General features: G+C 45.4%; 1 protein-coding gene across 1 annotated transcript in view; it reads left to right on the top strand.

Moving 5' to 3' along the window:
• The first annotated feature begins 1,633 nt into the window (after positions 1-1,633).
• The window catches only part of IGF2R (insulin like growth factor 2 receptor), a 111,165-nt gene continuing 85,831 nt past the window's right edge, over positions 1,634-26,967 (top strand). The window contains exons 1-2 of the mRNA XM_057527505.1: positions 1,634-1,990; positions 22,204-22,343. Of these exons, the coding sequence (XP_057383488.1) occupies positions 1,842-1,990; positions 22,204-22,343 (289 nt within the window). The 5' untranslated portion in view covers positions 1,634-1,841. The remainder of the gene's footprint in view (positions 1,991-22,203; positions 22,344-26,967) is intronic.

Below are 26,967 nucleotides of genomic sequence, written 5' to 3'. Positions count from 1 at the left end.
TCTTTGGATTCTCTTTTGAACCAGTTGGAACATGTTACTGGTTTGACATTAATGAGTTAAGTATTATCTTTGACACATGTTCATTTTACACCTGCATCTGAGTCATGATTATACTCTCTTTTAAATATTATCCTTTAGCAGTATTTTTCATTGCATCATTTTAGGAAGCAGAAAATGTTAGTTTTTCCAAATCTTGGTGATATGAACTTTAATTTCTTGATAAAGGTGGTTCTACCAGACCTTTCCATTGTAAAGATATATTTTTCTTTATTAGGGAAATATCCTTTGAGACAAAGTGAATATTCCGGTTTGCAATTATTTTTCACCTGATGGTTTTAGTTTCCACTGAAGATCTTTGCCTTTATCAATTATAACACTGGAGTTGCAAAATATGAACCCTTTCATGATGCCTACAGTTGGACATCTGAGCACGCCCTTTGAGACACCACACCAACTTTCCTTTCTTGGGCCATATTCCTCTATGGCAATATAGCATCGTGGCCAAGCCACACGCTCTGGGACTGTCTAGCTTGAGCTTAAACCCTGGCTTCTCAGCTTACTAGCTGTGTGACTTGCAAGCTTTTTAATCTCTCTGTGCCTCAGTTTCCTTATCTGTAAAACGGGTGCTATAAAGATACGTCTCTTATAGGTTTGTGTTAAGATTAACTGAGCTAAATCAAAGCACCACAGCCGTACTTGGCACATAATTACCTGCTTAATAAACGTTAGCTATTATTGTATGCGTTTGAATTCCTGCTTTGCCACATCAAAGTGGCTTTGGGTAAGTTACTTAACATCTTTGTGCCTCCGTTCCTCATTTATAACACGGTTCCTGGATTCATGCATGTTAAATGCTAACACAGTGTCTGGTGTGGAGTAAGCATTTAAAAGGATGAGCGGTTACCATCATGATTATTCTGTATAATAATCAGATTATTCTGTGTAAGGTAAACTTTTTGAGTTCATGTCTTTTCGGATTTACCTTCTTATTTTCATTGTGCCTAGCTCAGTCAGTCACATAGTATGGGTTTAATAAAATATTTGAATAGAGGGATTAATAAAGCTTTGCTGAGTGGCACTCGCTTGATAGTTACATTTTGGCCTCCTTTATATTTCAAGTTCCTATATTGGTGCCGCCCTTCCTTATTGTAGGAAGCCCACGCTTGGGAAATAACATTGTCACACAAGGTTGCGAGAAGCTCTGCTGGGCAATGGTTGGAAAGCCCCGTGTAGGGCTCCGCGATCTACCTCCGTAGGGCAAGAAAAGTGGGTTCCCATTCATCAAGGATCCGAAATAACAGGGCTGTGCGGTGGCATTTACAGCACCTTAAGTCTAAGCCTTATTCTCCCCTCCCTAACGGTCGAGGGTGGGAAACGGTGACTCCAAGTTGGGAAGCACCCACATCGCGACCCAGAGTGCGCTCTGGGAGAAACTGAGGCGGTGGCCGGGTCCCCGCTGTGGCAGCAGCCGGAACACAGGCCTCGAGCCCGCACCTGCGTCCCCGAGGCCGCCGCGCCGCTTCCTGCCCAGCGCGTGCAGCGCTCACGTGACCGGGCCTGGGCGGAGCCCGGCGGGCGGGGATCACCTGAACAAGGGAGTCATGTGAGCGGGGCGGGGGAGGGGGCGGTGCCGCCCGGCGGTCACGTGACCGGTTCCGGGGCCGCCGCTGAGCCCAGACAAGCCGCGCGCCTCTCGGGCTCCTGCTCGGCTCCAGCTCCTCGCGCTCCTCTCCGCCTCCGCCTCCGCCTCCGCCCTGGCGGCGCAGCCATGTCCCGAACGCGGCCCCCGGCAGCCGCGCGCCGCTAGCTCCGCTCCAGCCGCGCAGCCGGGGCCCGGCGCGATGGGGGCCGCTGCCGGCCGGAGCGCCCACCTGGGGCCCGCGCCCGCCGGCCGCCCGCCGCGCTCCCTGCTCCTGCTGCAGCTGCTGCTACTGGTCTGGGCCCCGGGGGCCGCGGGGACCCAGGGCGCCGAGTTCCCCGAGCTGTGCAGGTGGGTGGCCCGCCTGGGTGCAGGCTTCTGTCGCGGTGCCCCAGCGCGCGGCGGGCGGGGTGGGGGGCAGGGGCGCTCGGGGGAGGGGCTGGGGGCCCCGAGTCGCCTGTGGTCCGGGCTTGGGTCAGCCCGTCCCCGAGGGAAAGTTGCCCGCCTGGTGGCGAAGGATAAGAGGCTGGGGGTCATGGGCGCGGGCGGGGGGCGCGGGGGCCCCGGCGGCCCGGCGCTGGCTGGGGTCCGTCGCCGGACCACTTGTGGCTGTCAGTAAGTCCGGGGCGGCTTTGTGTGCGAGCGGCCGGCCGCCGCCGCCACCCGCCCGGGTGACACGCTGCGGCCACCTCACGCCCAGCGCTTGCCCTCTCAGCGGTGCGCCTGCGAAAGTTGGAGGACGCAGGAACTACCGCTCTGCTTTGTTCCCACTCCACGTTGTCCTCAAAGTTCCACCAGCGGGGCTTTAGAGGGGGCCCTTAGTGTGGAAAGACACACCCGCACCAATGGCCGTGGAGTTGGGGGGGTTTTGGTTTCATTTGCTGATTGCTTTCCTCCATGTGGGTTTTCCATTTTTTCTTTAAAGTAGCCTTTCTGCAGAAGGTGACTTTTTGGGATTTTTTTTGGATCGGGGGAATGGAGGGTGGTCATCCAGTATTGGCTTTCAAGACTTCACCCTTCACTTCTCCGAGCCTAACTTCCTGTCTAGTTGTTCACATGATGTCATTGTCTCCGGGTGGATTATTCTAGTGGAGTCTTTTGCTCTGGGAACCATGATTGTATAATCGCTCGTCCCAGTGAGGGCTGTTCGTGTCCTGCCATGGCCGGGAGTCCTGGGGCTGGGGAACTGCCAATTCCGAGAATTTTCTAACCAACTTTCTCTGGACTGTTTAGGATGATGGAAAATACAGCTTTTATTTATTTTTTAAACTTTGGTTAAAAAAAAAAAGAGGATGAAAAGTTCTGAAAGATCAGTGAACAGTCAACAGTTATCCCTGGCGTTAGCAAGTTACTTCGCAGAATGAAGTGAGGTTTAGCCCACTTTGAGCTGAATTTTGAGTTTGTGGTGGCGTTTATGGGGTTCATATTCTTCCCTTGCATCAGAGACGGTCCTATTAACCCCTGAATTCAGAACTTGTAGAAATTATTACTCTGAGGAGAGTGAGGCTGAGCTCACAATCGAAACGGAAAGGCCTGTATTCTTTCTTTTCCCTTTTTTGGAAAGGGGTAGCGGGGCGGGAGGGAGAGTTTACAGCACATTAGCTTGTAGGCCAGTTAGCCGCCCTAAGATAGCAGTTACTCACGGAAGCCCCCGTTACAGAGAAAAGGGCCCTAGCTGACACACGGTCAGGCTGCAACTGACCTTTAAAGGGGGATGTTTTGGAATAATGGCTGCTGTGACCAAACGCATCTGTGAGAAGTTAGCTCAGCTGGGCTAGTGGTGGTGGTAGCAAATTGGAATTGCTTTCTGAATAGTTGAGGTTAAAGTTGGCCTCAAGGGCAGACCCCTACTCCGTGACTGCTGCAGGGGCCTTCACTTTTGCTTTAGGGTGGTAGTTGTCCCAGCGCCTGGCACCTGGTTTATGAATCCCATATCCAGGCGGACCTCGGCCTCTTGGTCCAGTAGGAAATGGCCGTTGTATCTTGCAATGCTTCGCCTCATGGTCACAAGTGGGCATAACTTAGGAAATGCTCCACGGTGTTCTGAGGGGATATGCATTTAGCGTGTGCCCTCTGCGGTCTTAGGAGAGCTTTCACGTTGGTGCAGGTCCTTTCTGCCGGCCTTCCTCAGGACCGCAGCCCCAGGCAGGTCACAGCTGGGCTTGTGCACATTTCTTTCCTGTTACTGCTCTGTGGTTTCACCTTGAGACTTCCCCAGAGCTGTGTTTAAAAATCTATACTTCAAACCCACTACCTGCAAAGTGAATTCTTTCTATTTGTTCCTGTTTCAAATGGATTCCTTGGCTTAAATACTTATTAAGACTTGTTTCTGTTTCTTTTCTTTTTTTTTTTTTTAACCCTTGGGGAGGGGGTTTAAAAAAAATTGGTTTTCTTGAATGAGGTAACACTGGCTAACTCTAGCACGTATTTGAATGGGAACATGGGCTGAACATCTTTTTAAATGCAGTTTGAAAAATTCTACCAAGTAGCACCAAAGCCGGATGTTTTCAGCTGCCTTTTATTCCACCCCTGGGCGTCCACTTGTAAATAACTCCCCAGGTCTCACTGTGAGTGTGAAAAGCAGACTTCTGCTGTTACTGTTTGTGCAGCTTGTCGGTGGTAGCGGTCCCCATAGACACCGGGTCACGTTCCAAATGTTTGTAAATTGGTTGCTTGTAACGAGAAACACGTTTTTCCGTGGAAGACTCTCCTGTTCCTGGTGGTTTGGTGCCTGGCGCGGTTTCCCAATCCCCTCAGGCGCAGGTTTGGGGTGCCCAGATGCCACCCGGCATCAGCTAGAGCCCTGGCAGGCAGTTCTCCTGTCACTGGAAAAGGGAGTTGGATTTCCGGGAAAACAACCTCTCCTCCCAAGCCCAGCTCTCTAGAACCTGAGAGGGTACTTTTCACCTGCAATCCCTTAGGACCAACACGAGGGAGGTCTGGGCCTGCTTCAGGGTTGCCTGCAGGGCACCCGTGTGGCTCTGACCCCTCCTGGGGTGAGGGTGGTGGTCAGGGTGCTGTCCCCTTGCAGTTAGTTAATGGCGGGGATGAAGGCAACGGCGAAGCAACGGACTCAGCAGCAGCTTTAATATCTTTGTGTCTGTGGAGAGAGCTGGGCAGTGAAAAGCAGGGACGACAAAGGCAAGTTTCCCAAAGTGTATCTGCTCTCTCGGCACTTGTAGTGCTTGCTCTTTGGAGAGCCTCAGTTGTGTGTTTTTGAAGCTTCACAAGGTTTGATGCACCAGGTGAGTCCTATGCTGTGGAAAAAGTCGGTGATTCTTATCACTCACCTATTTCTCGGGAGGTGGCGTGTAGTAGAAAGAAAGCACTTGAATCCAGAGGCCAGTGTGACTGCCCATGGGACTGGCACGCATGGAGGGCCTGGGGCCCGAAAGAGTGCTGTGCTGGTGAGGGGCGTCCAAAGGTCGCTGGGGCAGGACCCGCGAGCACAAGAGGTGAGGGGGGCAGAGGGCAGCCGTGCAGAGTCACGAAAGTGACCAGAAGGCCCTCCACTTGTCCATAGTTTTATTCTTCACTGTGTGAGATACATTTTGTAAAAGGCCATCTTACATATGTAATCGGTTAGTTTCCACCCTCTATTTTGGTGTTAACAACGTTCTTAGTGCGGTTCTAACAGTTTGTACTAGTTATAAAGTAACGCTTTGGGCTGGCTTGATTTAGGTAGTTAAGTACCTTAAAATTTATTCAGAACAAGTTTTCCCCCAATTGTTTGGGTTTAAATGCTGGAAAGTTTTTGTTACATTGAGGACAAGAGAATAATGAAGCCAGCTGGGAGTTGAGGTTGGTTTAGTTGATGTCTCTAAGGAGATATTTTTTTCCCTGTGATTTTTCTGAAGGAATAGTGCTTATATGCCTAATTTAGGCCACATGTTGAACCTGGACCACATCCATTTGTGTGTATACGTTTCTTGCAACAATAAGTGTGTGTAGCCCAAGATTGTTAATTAGGGGTATGTTAGACCACATGCTTTAATTCTTAGAACAGCATCCTGACAGATTCCCAGGAAATGAATTCCTGATTGGGCTTCATGTCTTTTATCAGTGCTTCACGGAGGGATTTTTAAAAGATGGGTGGGGTTGAGTAAAATAATTTAGATGTCTCATCTTTATTTTGATCTTGGCATATAAAACTGTATTGTGCTGGGCAGAGAGAATTCACAAGGGTCGAAGAACTGGGACTGATGGTAGAAAGTAGCTTGTTCCTTTGCAGATACTGTTCTTTTTCTCCTTTTTCTTTTCTCTTTCCTTTTTATTGTCCCAGCCACGAGCCCTCTTGGTAGTGCCCCCACTGGTCATGGAGATGGAGGTAGCTGAGATCCGGTATACCTGTGGGTCCTTTGTATCTTCCTCATAGCTGGCTTATGACCAGTGAGGGACAGAGGCCTGAATTTATGCTAATGGTGTCTCCTCACCTTTAATCCTGGCAAGGTGACACAGGATTCATTTATTCTCCAAGTATTCCTTAGGCATGTCTTAAGCAGAGGGGAAAACTGGGAAGGGCCAGAGCTGGAGTGGAGACACCACCAACTGAACAGATCCAGAAGACCGCTGGCTACCGCTGCTCCCCCAAGGGAGGCAGCAACAAACGTTCTTCTCCCTTTATTTTTGCTAATTTTATTTTATTTATTTTAAAATTTTTTTCTTGCAATTTTATTTATTTATTTATTTAAATTTATTTATTTATTTATTTATTTATGGCCGCGTTGGGTCTTCGTTGCTGTGCACTGGCTTTCTCTAGATTCGGGGAGCGGGGGGCTGCTCCTTGTTGTGGTGCGTGGACTTCTCATTGCGGTGGCTTCTCTTGTTGCAGAGCACGGGGCTCTAGGCGCGCGGGCTTCAGTAGTTGTGGTGTGGGCTCTAGAGCGCAGGCTCAGTAGTTGTGGCACACGGGCTTAGCTGCTCCACGGCATGTGGGATCTTCCCGGACCAGGGCTTGAACCCACGTCCCCTGCATTGGCAGGTGGATTATTAACCACTGCACCACCAGGGAAGTCCTGCAATTTTCAATAATGTGTAGTCTTAGTTTTGATTTTCTTTTTGACCCAAGACTAATGTAAATGTTACTAGTTTTTGGCTATTATGAACAAAGCTGTTGTGCATATTTGTGTATAAGATTTTGTGTGGACATATGCTTTTTTTTTTTTTTTTTGAAACCTAGGAGTGGGATTGTTCAGTGAATGGGGAGTGAGTGAGTTGTCAAACTGACTTCCAAAGTGGTTGTCCATTTTGTATTCCCATCAGCAGTGTGAAAGTTCCAGTGTTTCTACATCCTTAACAACACTTGATCTTATCAGTCTTTTTAATTTTAGTCATCCTAGTGCGTGTCTAGTGGTATTTCAGTGTGGTTTTAATTTTCATATCCCTGCTGGCTCATGGTGTTGAACATCTTTGTTTGTATTTATTGGGATGCCTAATGATGAACATCTTTCATGTGCTTATCAACCATTTGGATATCTTTTGTAGTGATTCTTTAAAAAAAAAATTTTTTTTTTTCCTCTCATCCCTTAACACACTTTTTTTGGGGGTCATCTTACTGTGTTTTAAGAGTTCTTTATATATTATGGGTCAAGTCCTTTTTCAGGTATGTATAATGTGTATTTTCTCTCAGTCTTTGGCTTGCTTTTTTATTTTCTTAATATATCCTTTGAAGAAAGAATATTTCTTAATTTTGATGGACTTCAATTTATCTTTTTTTTTTTTTTAATTGTTTGTGCTTTTTGTAGCCTAAGAAATCTTTGCCTGTACCAAGGTTTCTCAACCTCGGCACATTTGACATTTGGCCTGGATAAATCTTTGTTGTGGGCCCTGTCTTTAGCATTGCTAAGAGCACCCCTGGTCTCACCCATTAGATGCCAGGAACAACCCTTCCCCCCATTTGTGACAAACAATAATGTCCTCAGACATTTTAAATGACCCCAGGGGGTGGGGAGGAGGCAAAATTACCTCCAGTTGAGAACCACTGGTCTACTCTAAGGTCAAAAATATTCTCTCCTGTGTTTGTTTCTAGAAGTTTTATAGTTTCAACTTTATGCTTAGCCCTGTGATCAATTTTGCAAGTTAATTTTTATGTATGATGTGAGGAAAAGGTGAAATAGAAATAGATCTGTTTCTATTTCCTGATATTTTATACAGGAGGCTTGCAACTGTTTTTAAGTGAGCTTGGGCTATAATTTTCTTTGCTGTACTATTCTTGGCTGAATTTAGTATAAAGAATGTTTGCTTTGTGGAGAGAGCCAGTTAGCTTTTAGTACTTTATATGCTGTGGAACAGTTTTTGTATAGGATGGACAATTTCTCTTCCTTAAATTTTGATAGAACTCACTAGTAAAGCTGTCTGGGCCTGGTGCCTTTGTGGAGGTAGAATGTAGTCGAAGAGGAGTTTTGATTATGGTTTCCATTTCATCTACTTTGTTAAGATTCTGTACTTTTTTTGAGCCAATTTTGATAATCTATATTTTCCGAGGAAATTGTCGTTTTAATTATGTATTCACATATAAATATGTAGCATGCTACATATTTGCTTTTGGAAATACTTTTTGAATCTGTTAGATACATTTTAAAAATTCCTGATTTTTTTCCCTTAACATATTTACTAAAGACTTTTCTACCCTTTTTAGTCTTTTCAAAAGAACTAGTATTTTAATTAATTAATTTATAGTTGACTGCGTTGGGTCTTCGTTGCTGTGCGCATGGGCTTTCTCTAGTCGCGGCGAGTGGGGGCTACTTGGTTGTGGTGCGTGGGCTTCTCATTGCGGCGGCTTCTCTTGTTGGGGCGCACAGGCTCCAGGCGCACAGGCTCAGTAGTTGTGGCTCATGGGCTCAGTAGTTGTGGCTCGCGGGCTCTAGAGTGCAGGCTCAGTAGTTATGGCTCACGGGCTTAGTTGCTCCGCAGCAAGTGGGATCTTCCCGGACAGGGCTCGAACCTGTGTCCCCTGCATTGGCAGGCAGATGTTAACCACTGCACCACCAGGGAAGCCCATAGCATTTTTTTTTTTTTTTTGTTCACCATCTCTATCACCATTAAATCTTGATTTTATTAATTTCTGCTCTCTATTGCTAACTTCTACCTAATTTTTCTTTTTTCTTTTTTTAAATTTGTTTTATTGAAGTATAGCTGATTTACAATACTGTGTTAATTGCTGTTGTACAGCAAAGTGATTTAGTTACACATATATATTCTTTCCCATTATGGTTTATTACAGGATATTGAATATAGTTTCCTGTGCTACACAGTAGGATCTTGTTGTTTATCCTCTTTTTTTCTAGTTTGAGTTGAAAGCTTAGATCTTTTAAATCAGTTTACATAACTGAGGGATGAATTTAAAGCTATGTGTTTCTTTGTCCTGAGTCCTATACTACTTAGGTTTTGATACATAGTTTTTTGTTTTTTTTTTTTTAAATTTATTTATTTTTGGCTGCGTTGGGTCTCCGTTGCTGTGCGTGGGCTTTCTTTTTAGTTTCGGTGAGCAGGGGCTACTCTTCATTGCCGTGCGCGGGCCTCTCATTGTGGTGGCCTCTCTCGTCTTGGAGCACCGGCTCTAGGTGCGTGGGCTCCAGAGTGCAGGCTCAGTAGTTGTGGCGCATGGGCCTGGCTGCTCCGTGGCATGTGGGATCTTCCTGAACCAGGGCTCGAACCCTTGTCCCCTGCATTAGCAGGCGGATTCCTAACCACTGCGCCACCAGGGAAGCCCCCGATACATAGTTTATTCATCCTTCAGTTCTAAATATTTCCTTCTTGTACCCAAAAGCTCTAACTATTTAAACTTCCTGGACCCACTAATTTTTAAAAATCTTTTCTTCCCCCAGGTAAATGGAATTCCCCCTGCATTGTGGGCAGTAAATGTGGTGAAACTGTGGCCTAGCACCTAGTCAAGTTAATAGCGTTCTGTGTGTTCGGAAAAAATGTTCTCTGCTTGGGTCAAAGTTTCATTAATTGTGCTGTTCAGCCGTTCTTTATCATAACTTGTATTTTGTCCTGCTTGGTTTCTCTTTTATACTTTGTATCTGACTACCACTTTGGTCAGGGTTCCAGAAGAATGTCTTGTGTCCTGTCTCCCAGGCTAGCAATTCTCCTGTTGTTCATAAGCTCTTCAACTTTCCTGTTTTTTAAAATTCCAACAGGGTCTAGAGTTGATATATATTCACAGCTGCCTGTGCTTCATGGATGCCACAGCTTTCCTCATCCCCTGGAAGATGTAAAGTTCTGCTCCGATTGCTCTATTAATTCTCTTTCCTCGGGCCCAGTTTCTTTGTTGGCATTTGTCATCTCATTTTCATGGTGTTGGTGCCCTTGTGACAATTGGTGCTTCTTGATCGTGCTCTTTGCAGTAAGCCTTCTCTGGGACATTTGTGGCCTCTTTTTGTGCAGCTGTGCAGGATCGAGCTGGGAGCAGTTGTTGGAGCTTGGCTGCAAGTTGCTGGGGGGAGGCCGGGGGATGGGCAGGGCGTTCCTCTGGCTGGTGTGTCTGTGTGGCTGGTCTGAGGTGCTTTTCTGTCCTCCTAAGTATCACGCCCAGCCCTGTTCCTGCTTGGAGACAGCTGCTGGATCTCTGCTGATTGCGGTTGGCAGGGTACAGTGAGGGCTGCCTGCAGGTGGCGTTGGGAGAGCTGGGTTACTGTGCTGGTGTGGCAGATCACTTCTTTTCTCTGGATCTCTGTTTCCTCCTCAAGAGGGCTGGGAGTGGAGTTTTGGAAGTCAACTGTCCTGCTTTTGAATGTGGACAGTTACTGATCTGCTGAGTTTTGGTTTCCTTCTGTGTCAAATCAGGGTGCTAATCATGTGTTTAGGATGGTATGAGAATCAGAGTGCGTTTAAGTGCCTGGCCATCCTCAGCGTTCATAAATGGTGGTGGCGGCAGTGATTGCTTTCTTTCTGTACGTTAAGAGTCTCTGCATTAGGTCAGTGGTATTTTTAGCTGGTTACTCTGAACCCCCGGCTTCTCCGTTAGTGCCTAGGGCTTTCTGCCTCAACCAGAGGGCGTTTCGTCTTTATCCATTCTAGCCATTGGCACTCCATGTAAGAGTCCTTTTGAGAAAGAAACATCTCCATCATTTAAAAAAGTTTTAAAACCACTGGGCTGTGTGATTCTCAGGGTCCATTTTGCATCCAGAATTCTGTGGTTGCGAGGTATGTATCCTTCAGGATTCCTTTAGCTCTGAGTAGCAGAAAGCCCAACTCGAGCTCGCTTGCACAGGGAGGTGTGGGGTTGGGCGGGTGCCAGGTGCCCTATGTCAGGCGGCCCCAGGCCCTTTCCTGCCGTTTTCTTGGCATCGCCCTCCTTCCTGTGGTGGCTGCATTAGTCCACCATCCAGGGGAGAAGAGAGAGCCTCCTTGTTCGTCTTTTGTAGGGGCCCTGAAGCCCCAGAGGACTTCTGTATGGTGTCCGTGGTCAGAAGGGGCTCCCATCCTGGCTTCCCTGGAGGGGGTGGGTGCTGGGTTCCAGGGCGTTTGTTGTAGGTGGGGAGCGGGCGCAAGAATGCAGGCCAGCGGGATGGATGTGAAAGCCCTTCGTCAGCTCCACTTTGCTGTACAACTTAAGAACCAGCTGCTGCTGCTGGGGTTTTGAGGTGCCCGAAGCAGTGTGTCACGCGCCTATTTCTGTCCTTGTGGTAACCAGCGCGGGGGGCGGCCTGTGTGCAGGGTGGGGAGACCCCAGTCCCTCTAGCTTCTGGGAGCATGAAACTTGCCTTTCACATCGACCAGAGACCTTCGGTGGGATTTTGCTGTTGCTTTTAGATCCTTCGGTGAAACTGCGGAGGGCAGCTTCCCCAGGGCCACGGAGCAGAGTCCTGCACGTGTCACTGTTCATTGGGGGCCAGGAGAGTTGCAGGAAATCAGAGGTTGTGAAAGTATCAATTCTAGTTTTGTTTCGGGATATGGAGGGACCAGGGAAAGACGAAGGAATGTGGAAAGAGTGAAACGTGGCCTTTGCCGGTGGCAGCCTGGGAGGAGCGGTCTTTTAAATCAGAGCCTTTGTGCTTTAACGCTGTAAATATTCTTCGCACATACGTGTGTGTGTGGTAATAAAACATGCGGAGCGCACACGGAGAACTCATCCGAGGGTCGACAGCCCACTGGGTCTTGATTGTGTGTGACATTAATTTGTTGCCATCTGTGTGATTCTCTCTAGTTGAAAACCAGTTAGACATTTAAAAAACACTGTTTTGTACTGAAAGCCACTCCCCAGCACTCCTGGCTCCTCACCCCTGGCCTGCAAATAGAAACTCAAACCACCAGCATGAACGTGCTGAAGGGGTGGCTTCCTAGAAGTGACAAGGGCGCGTCTCCACTGAGTCACCTTCTGTGTCCTCTGAGGGCCCCTCCACCTGCTGTCTGCCGGAGGAGTGTTACCACAGAACAAAGTGAGAAGCCCACAAGGCTCTCTCTCTCTTCTGCCTTTTGAGAGTGGATCCTTTACAGGGGGCCGTGTGAGTTAGACACTTGGGTGGAAGGGCTGAGTGAGGCAGGGGAGAGGGTCTGTGGGTGGAGCTGTTTCATGGAGGGTGCACTGTCCCGAGGTCTTTCTGTAGGCGGAGACCTGCGCGTCTAACAGGGGAAGGGTGTTCTAGGCAGAGGGACCCACGTATCCGTGCTCTGGCGAGGATGCTGGCTGACGTGGCTGGAACACCATGAGCAAGGGAGAGGGTGGAAGGCAGGAATGTTTAGCAGAGGATTAGCTGGGGGCCAAGTCCCACAGGCCGTCAAGAATGACTCTGAAAAAGAACGTATGTGTATAACTGAATCACTTTGCTGTACAGCGGAAATTAACATTGTAAATCAACTAGACTTCAATAAAAAAAATGAAAAAAAAAAAAAGTACAACTCTGGCTTTTATTCTGAGGGAGGCGGGAGCCTGGGAGGATTTCGAGCACAGGAGTGACCTAGAGGGGAAGCTGGTATTTTTGATGGACCAGGTAAGAAGTTCTAACAGATTGGACCAGGGTTGTGGAGGCAAGTGGTCAGATTGTGGATAGTTTGAAGGTGGAGCTGATAGGGTTTGCCCATGTGGTTATGGGATGTGAGGAAAGAAAGAGAAAGGCGGACTCTTAGGTTTTTGGTCTGAGCAATTGAAAGGATGGAGTTCCATTTTCAGAGATGGGCAGGGTTGTGGGGAAAGCAGGTTTAGGGGCTGCCTGGAGGGATCGGGTGGAGGTTGTGACAGTGTTGGCAGGTCATTCAGGGGAAGTGCTTGGGGAGGGGTGGGGTGATATAGTTGTTCTTTTAGATGAACGCAGGAAGGTGACAGCTGACGTGGCACTGTGCTTCCGGTCCCCAGCTGGGTGTTAGGACTTCTGAGTTGTATGACCCCAGCATCTTGAAAGCAGAGACTTTTCTCTTGTGACAACATCACTGGCCTTTGTGAAGAACTCCCCCCAGAGAGCAGCCTGGTCAGTATCGCGAGCTAACCAGCTGAGCTGACTGCCCGGAAATTAGGAAGGCAGACTTTCTCTTGTACTGAGGGCTCTGAAGGAAGGGTACCAGGTGTGGGAGGGTTTGGGGGACGTTGGTGATGGCCTATGAGGGGACCGAGCCTTAAGGTTTGATTTGTCTGCTGTGGGCTGGGTTGACGTTAAAGGCAGTTGAATTCCGACATCCATATAATTAAGGAGGAGGTTTAGCCCGTAATTCAACCCTTCTTTCTGCATTTGAGGAACAAAGTATGAGAGCATCCAGATTTTAAAAAGGTCCTCAGCGAGCAGGCTTTCGGGTTGCAATCCTGGCCTGCATCCTGGTACCATAGAGTTGATGGGAGGAAAGATGCGGCAGGTGTGGCAGAGGGAGGACAGGCGGGTCCTTCGTGGTAGGTTTCCGTGGTGGAGGGCACTTGCCGGTTTACTAAGAAGCCCAGCCTTGCAGAGCAGTGAGACCTCTTGAGGGAGAGTATGACCTGTTCTTCTCCACGAGTTTCCAGTTCATCGGGCTTCTGTTCTGGTGGCAGCTGGTGGCGCCCAAGTGCCTGTTCTGTCTTCTGAGACGTGCCAGGAGGCGGCTGGTGTGTGTGCGTATCCGTGTGCGTGTGTGCGTGCGTGCGTGCACGCCTGTGTGTCCAGAGCCCCCGGTCTCTGTCTTGAGCTGCTCCTGGAGATGGCCCCCAAACAAGGGCCTGCCCCCACTCCCTTTCCCTCTCCCTTCCAGGGCCTGGAAGTGTCACGTGACAGTCCTTTAGGAAGGACTTACCAAGGTAAGTTGGTGAACTCAGTTTTTAGGCCGTCTGAGTCCTGCTGTGGATCCAGGTGAGAGCTTAGATCGTAATAGTCTCAGAAGCTCCATGGTCCCCAGTCTTGGTTTTCCTCGCTGTGGCTGTGAGGTAGACAACTTTGTAGACTGGAAGGGCGGGGCTCAGAGAGCTTAAGTGTGTCCCACAGGGCTGGTCAGGGTGGGGCAGGATTCAGGCCCAGGTGTGTGGGCTCCTTCCCCCGTCGCCCTGGCACCTTCCTTGGGGAGCTTGCCTCTAGTTCACGTGACCTCTCCCTGTCACTCACTCATGATGCCGGTTTTAAAAGCATCCCTGCCGACCCCCTGGTGCCTCGGCCCCTAACGCTGACTTAGAGCCTCGCCTCCAGCAGATCCCTCCAGACAACTGGCTTCCTGCTCCCAGACCCTGCGTAACTACCAGGGAAAACCAGAGACTAAAGTCTGACATTTCCTTGCTTTTTTTTTTTTTTTTTTTTTCTTTTTGCTGGCTCCATATCTTTATCCACAGCTTTGTGGGTTTGTTAGAATAGGAAGTGAAGTACTTCCTATATAAGTTTTGGCCATGATGCTGTGTCAAACTCATGTGTCCCCCGGCCTTCAGATCAGGGTGCATATTTGTTGTGCCAGATCAGATTTTTCTCTCTTAGTGTCAGCAGCAAAAAGTCATTGACAACAGTGGTTACATTGTGCTCTTGACATTTCTGCTGCAAATGTCCATTTTGGAAACCCTGCCTCTTTCCATGACCTCCTTTCCCTCTGCCATTTCCTACCACTCCCTCCCCTCTTCCTATTTTAGGAGACTGTTGCAGATTTTGAAGGTTGGTGGTCTGGAGGTATGAGCTGAGAAACTATCTGATGATGATAAGGGGCAGTAGTGAGCCAAATGTTTCCTGAATATTCTGTTAGAGGACTTGGATGCAGGCCAGAAGCAGAGAAATCTTTTTTGATGTTCAGGTTGCAAAGACTTTGCATTCCCCTCGTCCCCCAGATTTGGTATTTGCTGCTCACTCTAGATTCAGAAAAACATTCCTCTAGCCAGTTGACCATGCTATGTGAGTTTAGCTTGTATATCACCAACTTGTTTTTTTTTTTTTTTTAAAAGGAAACCAAATTATAGATTCATACATGCTTACTAATTTTGTTACTGATTACATCGTACCTCTATTCTGCTTTATGTACCAATGATTGTCGGCCAGTAATCAGATGTTTAATAGCCACATGGCCATTACCATAACCCCAAGACTCATGGCGAGTGGGGGAACTAAGATTTCAAAAGAGTGGCTGTGTGGCAACACGTGAGTAAAGGACAGAATGAAGGTTCATGGAGCTGTTTTGGAGGGAAGGGACTCAATTTTCTTTTTAAAAATTTTTAAAAAACTTTAAAAAATTATTATTATTTTTGGCCACACCACGTGGCTTGTGGGATCTTAGTTCCCCGACCAGGGATCGAACCCGCGCCCACTGCAGTGGAGGCTTGGAGTCTTAACCACTGGACCGCTGGGGAAGTCCCAGGGACTCGGTTTTCTAAGATTTTTTTTTTTTTTTCTTTAAGGGGTTGGGCATACCATACATTTTATAGTGGGACTCTATATACCTCATTTTAGATGTTAGCTCTTTTAAAAATTAGAAAGAACCCCAAATTATATTTGCAAGGTGTTGCAATTTTGCAGGTATTCAGTGATGATAATGTATGAAAACTTGAGAGGTGTCACATTAAGACAGCAGTGTCACATAGTTGAGAATAATTGTCCAGTTGTAGCCCTCTGGCTTTTTCTTTTGACTGCTCTCTTTTGGATAGACGTTTGCACCGCATTCAGTGGAGATGGCTTTGTGTTTCTCTTCATGAAATTTTCTGATCTCTAGGCACTTGTGATGGCCAGTTAGATTTGCTTCTTCCTTGCTGCCTCTAGCTTGGTCCCATTTTGACCAGGTTGTGTCCTCAATGTGGCATTTGCCGAACAGGACTGGGAAAGTAGAAACGCCTTCCTGTCTCTGGGTTGGTTGACACAAGTATGCTACTTGTGTACTTCCTTCTAGTTGGTGATCTGCCAGCACCTTTCAAGATATTATGAAATGTAAACCAAATGAGGTTAAAATAGAACCTCTGTGCCACTGAATAGACGCAGACTGACTGCCATGGTCCAGGGTAGTTTCGGCAGAGGCGGTGGGATTACAGTCAGGGGCAGATGGTCTCAAGTTTCCTTTAACCAAGGGAACGACAGCCTGTGTGCTCACCTTATACAATGAGATGAATTGTCCACCTCCAGGGCATATCTCAGCCACAGAATTCATTTTATTTTTGTATTTTTTAATATCATTAATGAATTAATTAATTTTGGCTGAGCTGGGTCTTTAGTTGGGGGATATGGGCTTCTTAGTTGTGGCGTGCATGTGGGATCTAGTTCCCCGACCAGGGATCGAACCCGGGCCCCCTGCATTGGGAGCATGGAGTCTTACTCACTGGACCACCAGGGAAGTCTCCAGAATTCACTTTAAAATCAGACATCTCTTCAAGTCATTTGCCTTGTGTGTGACTTCTGTCCTCTCCCCTGTTCCCTGCTGGCTGGATGGTTTGATTGCAGGACGTTTCCCAGTTACTGATGGCGCTATTGGACTCTTGGCTGAGGTTTTCGGAGGGCAGCTTTCTGCTGAGCTAAGGAGTCATTTTAAAGGAGGGTGTGACTCTGAGGAGGGGCGGGGGGTGGGGGGGAACAATGTAGATGTGTTCCGTCTTAGTGGAATCCTCAGCCGGCCTGAATACAAAAGTGAGGTGAGGGCAGCCCGTGGGGAGGAGGGGGCTGAGGGAATTGATACTTTTTCCGTGGAAACCAGTTGGGTGAGGGAAGATAGGTTGCTGAAGGCAGTGCCCCTGGTGTGTGTCAATTCAAACTGTGCGAAAGAGAAAGCAGAACTGGACGGGGTGGGGGTGGGGTAAATAGTAGCAGAAGTTGAAAACTTAGGCAAGAACTTGAGCTCAGAAAAGTGTCTCATCTGTTCATCAATTTGACATAGGGTAGCCTGGATCTTCACAAAGGTCACAGCCTCTCCTCGGGGGCCGTGCTCAGATGCGTTCACTCACTCTGGAAATCGACAGGCCACACAGGATCTGCCGTTTTATTTTATTTTATTTATACTTACTTTTAAAATTTTATTTTATTTTTGGCTGCGTTGGGTCTTCGTTGCAGCACGCGGGCTTTCTCTAGTTGCAGCGAACGGGGGCTACTCTTTGTTACGGTGCGTGGGCTTCTCTTGTTGTGGAGCACGGGCTCTAGGCACGCAGGCGTCAGTAGTTGGCAGCACGTGGGCTCAGTAGTTGTAGCACGTGGGCTCAGTAGTTGCGGCTCACGGGCTCTAGAGCGCAGGCTCAGTAGTTGTGGTGCACGGGCTTAGTTGCTCCACATCATGTGGGATCTTGCCGGACCAGGGCTCGAACCTGTGTCCCCTGCATTGACAGGCGGATTCTTAACCTCTGTGCCACCAGGGAAGCCCCTGGATCTGCCATTTTAGGGGCATCTACTGTGACAAGATTTAAATTGTAAAGTTTCCTGGAATGGTTTGCCAGCTTCAGGGTTGTAATTGAAAGTAAATATTTTCTGAAAAGTTAAAAAAAAAAAAAGTAAAAAAATTGTAAGTAAATGAGGTAGTTTACCTTAGTGTAAGCACTGGCCTGTGGGGCTGAGACAGACCTGGCTTATGCCTGGCCTTGTCATTTCATAGTTGTGTGATGTTGGGCAAGGGGCTTCAAGTCTCTGAGCCTTGGAGTCTTTGGCTCTGAAGCAGAGGAATTCGGGAGAGTTGATTAATGGCGTGAGGTGCTTGGGTGGCTTGCTGAGTGGCCGTCAGCGCCTGTGGTTGAGAGTTTGCTGTGACGCGTTCTTAGTTCACTGACCGGCTTCCTTCCCAACCTGCCTGCATATATTGATTCTGTCCATATATATGTCCATATGTCATTCTGGGGCAGAGGACACTCCTGTCCAGAGCCGTGGGGCAGTTGGGGTTGCCAGACACCTAAGAAGATCTAGCAGTGGGTGGTGGGAAGTGCCAGGAGGGCTGGCATCAGAGCTAAGGACGCAGCAGGGACCAGCCCACGTGGTCCGGGGGGCATTGCATGCGTAGCCGTGTGTCTAATCGTCAGGTTTGCTTTGAAATGAATTTGGAGTTTTTAAGAGGGCGAGGGGGACGTTGGCTAGTGGCATTTTATACTCTGGAAAATGAGGTAAGAATGGCAAGGATTTTGCTTGCTTTTGCTAATTTTCAAAGCCAGGGTTCTTACACGGGTGGTTTTGTGTCCAGAAGAACATTTCTAACCGGGATTAGGCTGCCTCCTCAGAGGATATGAACTGAATTTTGCAAGACTTGGAAGTGGGCGGGGCTTCTGGGTGATGCTTCCCGTGGGCCACCCGCTTCCTCCGGCCTTCGTGGTTCTTCTGGTCCGCCTCTCTGCATCCTGTTTCTCACAGATGAGACGGAGGACGGCATAGAACCACGGTGTCTTTTAGAAGAAGACTTGACCTGATATGAGTGTCAGAGTTTCATGAAAATGCCCACTGGGCTTTCATACCTATCCTGCTGCAGGAGATGCTTGTAGCGCAGATGTCTTTAAAACATTCGTGTGTGTGTGTGTGTGTGTGTGTGTGTGTGTGTGTGTGTGTGTGTGTCTGAACGAAGACTGCATTTCCACACAACTTGCAGGTATTTTATTCCACGGTTTGTTTCCTGCTAAAAGTTTAAAATTTTAGTACTACAGCTTAGTTTTCTCTTTGGTCTAATATGTTGGTCTCATTTTTTCCTGTTAGTTTTTTTTTCCTTTTTATTTGTGTAAGTCCAAAAAGCTTAGTTTAGAATATAGACTTCTCTGGGAATCTCAGCTGAATGGTCTCAGTTGCTTGATTTTTAAATAAATCATACTGTTGGGTTTCCTCATGTTGGCTGTACATGTTCACTTTATCGCAGAGAATTTTCTAGTGGAAAACTTTCGGACAAAAGATTATTATTCATTAAATGTATCATTAAATGTTATTTAGTCTGTGTACCTTTATTGTTTCTGAAGCCATTCTCTCGTTCTAGAATATGATCATGGTGCTTTAAAACTTTAGCATAAATTTAAAGAATGGTTTCAGCCTAGGCCATTCTGGTAGTTTGGCCTTCAATCTGGCAAGGAGTGTAGAATCATCTAGTTCCAAACATGTAATTTTCTTAAAAAAAGTGCTATCAGATATTTCTTTGATTTTCAAGTTTAATGAAGTCATCTTTAAAAAATATTTCCTACTAGTGAAAGCTTATCTAGATACTTGAATCTAACTGGGGGCATAGCAGGATACACTGTAGTTTTTGGAATGTGCTCCATGAGTTTTCAGATCGATGATTTCAACGGAATGATTATCCCTGAGCTCCTATTGATACAAAGCACTGGGCATGTGTGTCTGTTTTAAAGCAAACACGTGTCCATTGGAATCAAAGCCGTTTCAAGCCCTGACAGCCTGCAGATGCCCCTTCTCCATTTTTAAGGGAGATGACTAAGGACTCTTTACCCAGGTGCTGCATTTTGGATTTGTGAGTGCTGCCCTGTGGTGCGTGGTTAAATGAAAGTCCTGAATAAACCCAGCACTCATGTACTTTCACAGGGTCCTCACCCCTTAATCTGATAACGGCTTATCATTTTGATAAATCTTGACAGAAAGCAAATATGATGAGATACAAATAGAGAAAAGAAATATAGTTGACTAGAGCAACGTCTTTCTTTCTAGGAACGCTGCTTTCCACATATCGGGACAACATCCCGCATTTTACTCTTTTCCATCTCTTTTCTGCTTCACAAACACAGGCACTTTCCATCTAGCTTATTTAACTATCACCTCTGCAAAAAACAGCAGTGGGTTTTTGTTTTAAGAAAAACGTAGCATTTTCAGTAACCATGTGGATGTCTTTGGAGTTGCTTCCTACTCATTCACTCATTCTAAAATACCTTCACACACCTCTCATGTTCTTAGGATTCTGGAACACTTTAATGATGCCATTGCTTTAAATTTGGCTTTAAATCTGATGTCTGCTATCCTGGAAAAACTTAGGGGTCCTGAGTAAGAGATTCACGATTTTCCTTAATTAACTGTAATTCATAGAAAAGTTTACTAATACTCTGCACATGAAAACCCTAGCTTAAATTTTTAAGGAAAGATCCACAGAGTGGGTCTTTGAGTGGCCTTTCTTTGCTTCAAGTACAAAATCAAAACTGCTTCCTTTAATCTGTGTGACCAGGTGTCCCCATCTCCTGGACGTCATCTTCTCCTGGTCTCTTTATCCGCCTTGCTCCAGCCACAGGGCCTTCCTTTCTTTTCCATCCACGTGCTAAGTTAATTCCTGCCTCAGGACCTCAAAATGGCTGGTCAGTGTGCTGGATATCTTCCCACCTCAAAATGGCTAGTAAGTCTGCTGGATATTCTTCCCACCACATCTCCCCCCTGGGTTGCTCTTTTTGTCATTCAAGCCCCAGGGTGAGTATGATCTTTCCTGTGTATTTCTTTACCTGTTTATTTTCTGTCCTCCCCTGGAATATACACTCCAGGAGGGCAGGGATTTTTTGGTCTGATTGTTGTTTGATCATCGCTGTACTCCTCTCTAAGTACTTAAGAAAATATTTTGTGAAGCGAATGAATGAAGGTTAGTGAAGGTCAAAAGAAACAGGCCTTGATGGATGATTTTCTCGTGCCTGGTATTACTTGGGTCATTTTCTCAGGCCATGTAACTCTCCTGACTCTGGGAGATATCTCTAAGGTGTTAGCGATGAAGGAGCTGAGTTCAGTGGTAACTGCTTTTGAGCCCAGCTGGGCCCTCACCAAAGCACCCCAGCCTGTTTTTCAGGTTTCTCGCACTTCAGAGGCTGTCAGAACTCCCAGGGGAGCATTCTGCAGCCCTGCCTGCATGCTGATTGTGCCTAGGTCCTTGGCTTCCTGGCAGGTGGAATTGATGGGTCCCCAGACCTGGGTTCAGGAGAATGCTTGGCTCCTTGCCTGCCAGTAACCCTACGTTAGGGCTCCTCCATTGCTGGGCGGGGCTCTGGGGAGGCGGGCTCTGGTCAGGGAGGGATGTGGGTGTGTGGCCTGGTGTTTTGTCACCTGTGGTAAGTGGACTCCTGGGGGAGTGCATTCTCTCATCCAACTGGTACTGCTTTGGGTACTCCTGACACACACACATGCTCTTAGGGTTTCGCACCCTCAGGGTCTCACACCCAGGCCCCCCACAATTCCAGGATACGCCTAGCCGAAGCAAGTCTGATTTGATTTATCTTCCTTTCAACAATACTGTTGCATGAATGTATCCTTGCATTTTACGAGGAACTTTTTATTTACTTTCCTCATTTCCTGTCTACCCTTGCTGAGGAAGTTTTACAAAGTGGACACAACATTTTCCCTGGGAAGAGTGGAGAATTGAGAATAATTTTTATGGCAGGATTGACAGAGCATTATTGTTGACCCTTGAACAGTGTGGGTGTTAGGAGTGCCACCCCCCTACCCTGCCCACCCCCCTGTTGAAAATTCGCATATAACGTTACAGTTCGCCCTCTGTATCCACAGTTTGCTTCTGTGGGTTCAGCCAACCGTGGATCATGTAGTTCGGTATATGGCGGTACAGTACTTAGGGGGAAAAAAATACACATATAAGTGGACCCATGCAATTCAAACCCGTGTTGTTCAAGGGTCAACTGTGTTTTGTCCCAAGTGTGCATTTTGCTTCACGGGCAGTTGCTCAGTATCTACTTTGCCAGAGGTTTGAACAGACAGCCAGTTTTAATGCATGTAAAATGCTTGACACATTGAATCAACCTAAAGTAAATTTTGTCTGATTTTGGATCAGTTGCCTCATCGCACAGCTTCACCTTGTCCGTTCAGATCTGAACTGTAGCTGGAAAAGGTAAAACCAGAGCTAGAACTGTCTTTCATGCCGTCACTAGTTTTTAATTAAGATGAAGTTAAAAACAATCATTTGGCTTTTCAGCATTCCAGTGTGATTGGAAAGGTCACTATCTTAAAATTCAACATGATTCTTGAGCAATGACTTAGACATCTGAGCTGATATTCTTAAATTAATGGTAGAATTTTAAGTATTTCAATGTTCATGGAGTCTTGAGGCTGCTTTAGGGTGGATTGAACCAGAGTGAGGTGGTATTTAGTGGTTTCTGCCCTGGCTTCTATTCAACTTCACATAGTTTGACTTTAGTATTTTTGGCTAATGAAAGTGTATCTTCTAGGTTATGGTAATCTTAAGCAACTGTGGCTTGAGTATGAAACTAGAGAGAAGTTTAATTATTGGCAGATCAGTGACAGTGACAAATTGCTTTTCTTCCTTTCTAGTTATACATGGGAAGCTGTTGATACCAAAAATAACATGCTTTATAAAATCAACATCTGTGGAAATGTGAATATTGCCCAGTGTGGAGTATCAAGTGCTGTTTGTATGCACGACTTGAAGACAAACAGCTTTCATTCCGTGGGTAAGTAAAACTACCCTTAAATTACTGGATGTGCAGGATCCCAATTTTGCAAAAATGACTCTATGTATATACAGCTGTCTATACAATTATATATGCTTATGATACATAATATACATTTTATGTTTTATAGGAGTTAAAAGTGGTAACAATTTAAACTTCCAATTTGAGACCAGATGAGGTTACTCCCATCTAGCGGATACTATGCAATCATTATGAAGAATTATGCACGTTTGTGTTTATTGATATAGAAGGATGTTTTCTACATGGATCTGCCTTCTCATGTTTTTCTTAAACCCTGTCTTTACTTTTCTCCCTCTTTCACCTCATTTCCTCTAGTACCTAGCTCCCTTCCCCTTTATATCTTTCTGCCTTCTTCTGTGGTGGTTTGAGTCTCAGGCAGTCTGTATTCACATGGGGTCAAAGATGGTCACTGGTTTTGGGCTTACATTAAAAATTAAATAGTCCTAAGGACCGCCCATCCCAGAGGAAAAAGCACAAACCTTTCTTTCCTAGGTAGGGCTCATTTCATTTCCCCAAAAGCCCTCTTTTTTTTTTGTCAGTATCCCTTTCCTTTGGCAGGGTAATCCAAGTGGTTGACAGCCCTACCAAGTTACATGGAGTGGGAAAGGGGCAGATGCCCAGAGACATAGGGCAGACATAAAAGCAGCCAGTGTCATCCTTGGATGTGATGTCATGGATGTCAGTGGGTGGTGACCTTTTGACCAAGGCATTTTCAATGGTGAGGTCTGATTGTGAGGGTCAGTCATGAAGTGGAGACAGCATGTGACCGGGGACAGTGTAGCAGTGAGAAGAGGGAGCTCAGTAGATTTTAGGAGTTGGGAGGGGCAGCTTACTTTGGTAGCTCCATCTCTCATCTTGAATGGAAATTCCTAAGCACAGTTAAAAAGGGCTTTTTTTTTTTTTTTTTTTTTTAAAAAGGCTTTTTAGAAAGTAATGGTTTAGAGTAAGAAGAGTGAGGTCTGGGAGGTCTCCTGGTCAGGTCCAGCGTGTGTTTGGTTTCCGTCTCTTCCAACACGGAGACGGTCTAGATTGAAAACACTGGTAAGAGGGATTTGAGGCCCTGGGTAGAGATCTGAGAAAGCACCAGGTTGTTCTGAACTCTTGGACCAAATTTTATTACTTTGTGATATACTTAAAAAACTTGGAAATGAGATCACCAGTTTCCTGGTTGGGATCTTTTGACCATTCAGAGAGAGAGAGGCCACAAGTGGGCCTGTTGGCCAGTGTTACTTAGGTTTTCAGAAAGAGGAAAAGTAGTTTTCCTCTTGACTTTATTATAATACTTGGCTATAGTATTTTTGGCTAATGAAAGTGTGTCTTCTAGTTTGTGGTAGTGCAGTATAGTGTAATGTAACATAGGTGGATACCAGATGCACACAAGTCACTAGGAGGGTGATTTGTGAGGTTGGCACAAAATTTGAGAATGATCAAGTCAGGTCAGCTTTGAAAGCCGGGCAGGAAAGTTGATATTTTCTGGGGTAGGTAGTGGATCTGTTATAGGTTCTTTGTGATGGTAATGGGGGGAGGTAATCTGATAGAAAGTGTTTTTAGAAAGCTGGGCCTGATGGACTAGGAAAGGTTGGTTAAAAGGGAGAGTTAAAAAGATGATTTGTTACTAGTTGATGATGATATAAACCAGCTGTTTCTAATCTCATTTTACCCCCAGACACACATGACATACTTTTCCTAGGGCCTCAAACTCCCTGAGGGAGAGAATGGTATGCTAGATGATGTGTACTTTCAGCACTAGTGGTTATTACCCTGTCCTTCAACTCAGGAGAGTACACTACTATGAGCGAATGAGAGTGACATTAACATTATCACAGATAATCTTGAATCTGAATCTGATCTAATTTTGCTAATTTGTGTTGTACGGTAGAAATAACTAAATTTGTTATTGTAAATTTAGTTTTATAACTAAATAATAACTAAATTTGGTGTGCACTTACATGCCAGGTGTTACGTTTTGAAGTAGACTATCTCATTTAATTGATTCAGCAACTTTTGCAGTAGATGATCTCATTTTCCTCATTTTATAAATGAAGAAACTGAAGCATTAAACAGATAAGCAGCTTGCCAGAGGTTGCATGGTTATGGATTTGAACGCTGGCAGGCCAGCTGCAGAGCCTGTGGATTTATTCAGGGTTCTTGTTCTGCTAGTCACAGGGTCACACCAGACAGTTGTAGAGCTAATATGGGAACTATGGTGGGGAACCTGAACTCCTGGCTCTTAGAGGACAGCTGGAAACTAACATGAACTTCCTAGAAAGGAAAAAAAATGTGAATTTTGAAAATAGCCACAAAAACTGGAGCAGATCAGAGGAACAGAAGAGTTAGTATAACAATAGATCCAAATATGTACGAGAACTTAACGTATAACCTAAAATTTGTATGTAATTAAGCTGTTTATCTGTTAGGAAACAACGTTAGACCTCTCCTTCATATTGTGTAACAAATTATGGATTAGTTAAAATTAAAAGTAAAAAGACAGTGGAACATTGGGAAAAACCTAGTAACATAGAAACTGAATCTGGAGGAGGTAGGAATTTCTCTTAATAAATGGTAAGAAAAACAACCCAGTAGAAAAATGGCAAAGTCTAAGAAAAGGCAATTCACAAAAGAAGAAATCCAGATGGTCAGTTCAGCTTCATTAGTAAGCCAGGCATAAATGCAAATCAAAGCAATAATGAAATCTAGTTTTCCTTCAGTCACGTTGGCAGAAGTTTAAATGGTTGAATCATGGACTACTGGCAAGGATCCTAGAGGCGGGCATGTTCATACATTGCTATAGGAAGATGGTTGTCTGTAACCCTCCTGGGAAGATCATTGTTGATGTGAGTTTTATAGTGCCCGCAAGGGCAGTTTTTGTACTTAGAAACAAATATTAAGACCTCAACTTTTGTTTAAATAATATTACATTATTTTTGATAAAAAATCCTGTGTTAATTCTTCCTTAGGCCAAGGATACTATATTGTTACGTATATAAATCTAACAGAGTTTAGCAGTCGTTTATATGGGGTCTGTGAACAACCATTTGGTTCCATTTACAACCGAGTTGAATCATCTTCACATTTTAAAGTGATTTATGCATTTTATATATTTGATGTCTCTTTAAAATACTTCAGATGTCTGATCTGACAGTAAAAACTTAAGGACTAATAATAATTCTTAAAAATTTAATAGTTTAAATGTAGAAATATGATAAACCTGAAGTTCTCTTAGTTGTTCAAATACTGTCACAATTCTAAATCAATTGCTTAGTTATAACCTTTGAATTCGTTATAACCTTTGAATTAGTTATAAAATTAGACATTGCAAGTATGTAAAAATACTGAATATGTTCACATTCCTCCTAAAATCCTAAATATTAATACCATGGTTTTCATTTAATTAATCTTTCTGGGGGTTAAAAACTAGGTGTCCACTTCATGAAGGCTGTTACCAGCCCATTTAACCAAGGTAGCAGACCCACTAAGGAAGGATGTTATGTGAGGTTACTCACCACCAAAGCCTGGGATTCTGACTGGCTTTTTATAGGTGACCTGGGTGTAGGATAGAGTGAATTCAATTGTAGTTGCTGGTCATGTGACTTCATTTACTCTAAGGAGCCTGACCCTTGACTTAAGGTGATACTTACTGTCTGATTCTTGTGCGCACTCACAGAAATCTACAACAGCTATCCAGGTTGATCACTAGATTGAATTTTGTGTCTCTATTAACATGTGAAAATACCTTTTCCTCTTGTATCTTTCATTTTCTAAAATTATATAATTCTATTGGATATTTAAGATGATATCTGGTTGATTTTTAGGTGTAACTCATGTTTTCATCTCACGTATAGTCTCTCCTGGTCGTCTGGCATTGTCCGTCAAATTTAAAAACTTAGATTCCTGTAATGTACTTTTGTAATCTTACCAACAGTGGAGGAATTAATACTGTACATAGATTTTTGTACAAAAATATTACTTGTAGCATTGGTAATTGTGGCAAATATGCTGAAACAGCCTAACTATGGGGATAGTTCAATAAATTGTAGTATAGTTTATTGATTTACTTGGTTAAATCACACCATGACAGATATATGTATATATAAATATTTTTAAAATATGTATATATAAATATTTTTAAAACAGCCAACACTTAATATTCATTTATTTATTTGTAACAAATATTTGAATCAGTCACCAAAACAGACAAAAATCCCTTTTCTCATGGAGCTTACATTCTAGTGGAGTGGGAGACAGACAAGAACAAACAGTGGCTCAGTGGTATATCAGACTGTGATGAATGCTGTAAAAAAGAAACGGAAGGAGTGTCAGGAGTGCTGTGGGTCTCAGGAGTGTGTGTTCAGGAATATTCGGTGGGGTAAGTGTCGCTGAGAAAGTGACATTTGAGCAAAGACTTGAAGCCGAAAAGCAGTGGGTCACGTGGCTCTGGGGCAACAGCCAGTGCAGGGGACAAGGGGAGGGGAGTGTCTGGTAGAAGCGAGAGTAGAAATCTCTCTCAGAGTGTTCATATAAAGAGGAGCGGAAAAGTGAGGCAGTAGCTGTCGGGGAAAGTTGGACAGAGGGGACTCTTAATTTGGTGAAATAACACGTGAAC

This window comes from Balaenoptera acutorostrata, chromosome 14, assembly GCF_949987535.1.
Source record: "Balaenoptera acutorostrata chromosome 14, mBalAcu1.1, whole genome shotgun sequence".
Taxonomy (NCBI): domain Eukaryota; kingdom Metazoa; phylum Chordata; class Mammalia; order Artiodactyla; family Balaenopteridae; genus Balaenoptera; species Balaenoptera acutorostrata.
The sequence above is the reverse complement of the archived record's forward strand: the minus strand, read 5'-3'. Positions and strand labels throughout refer to the sequence as shown.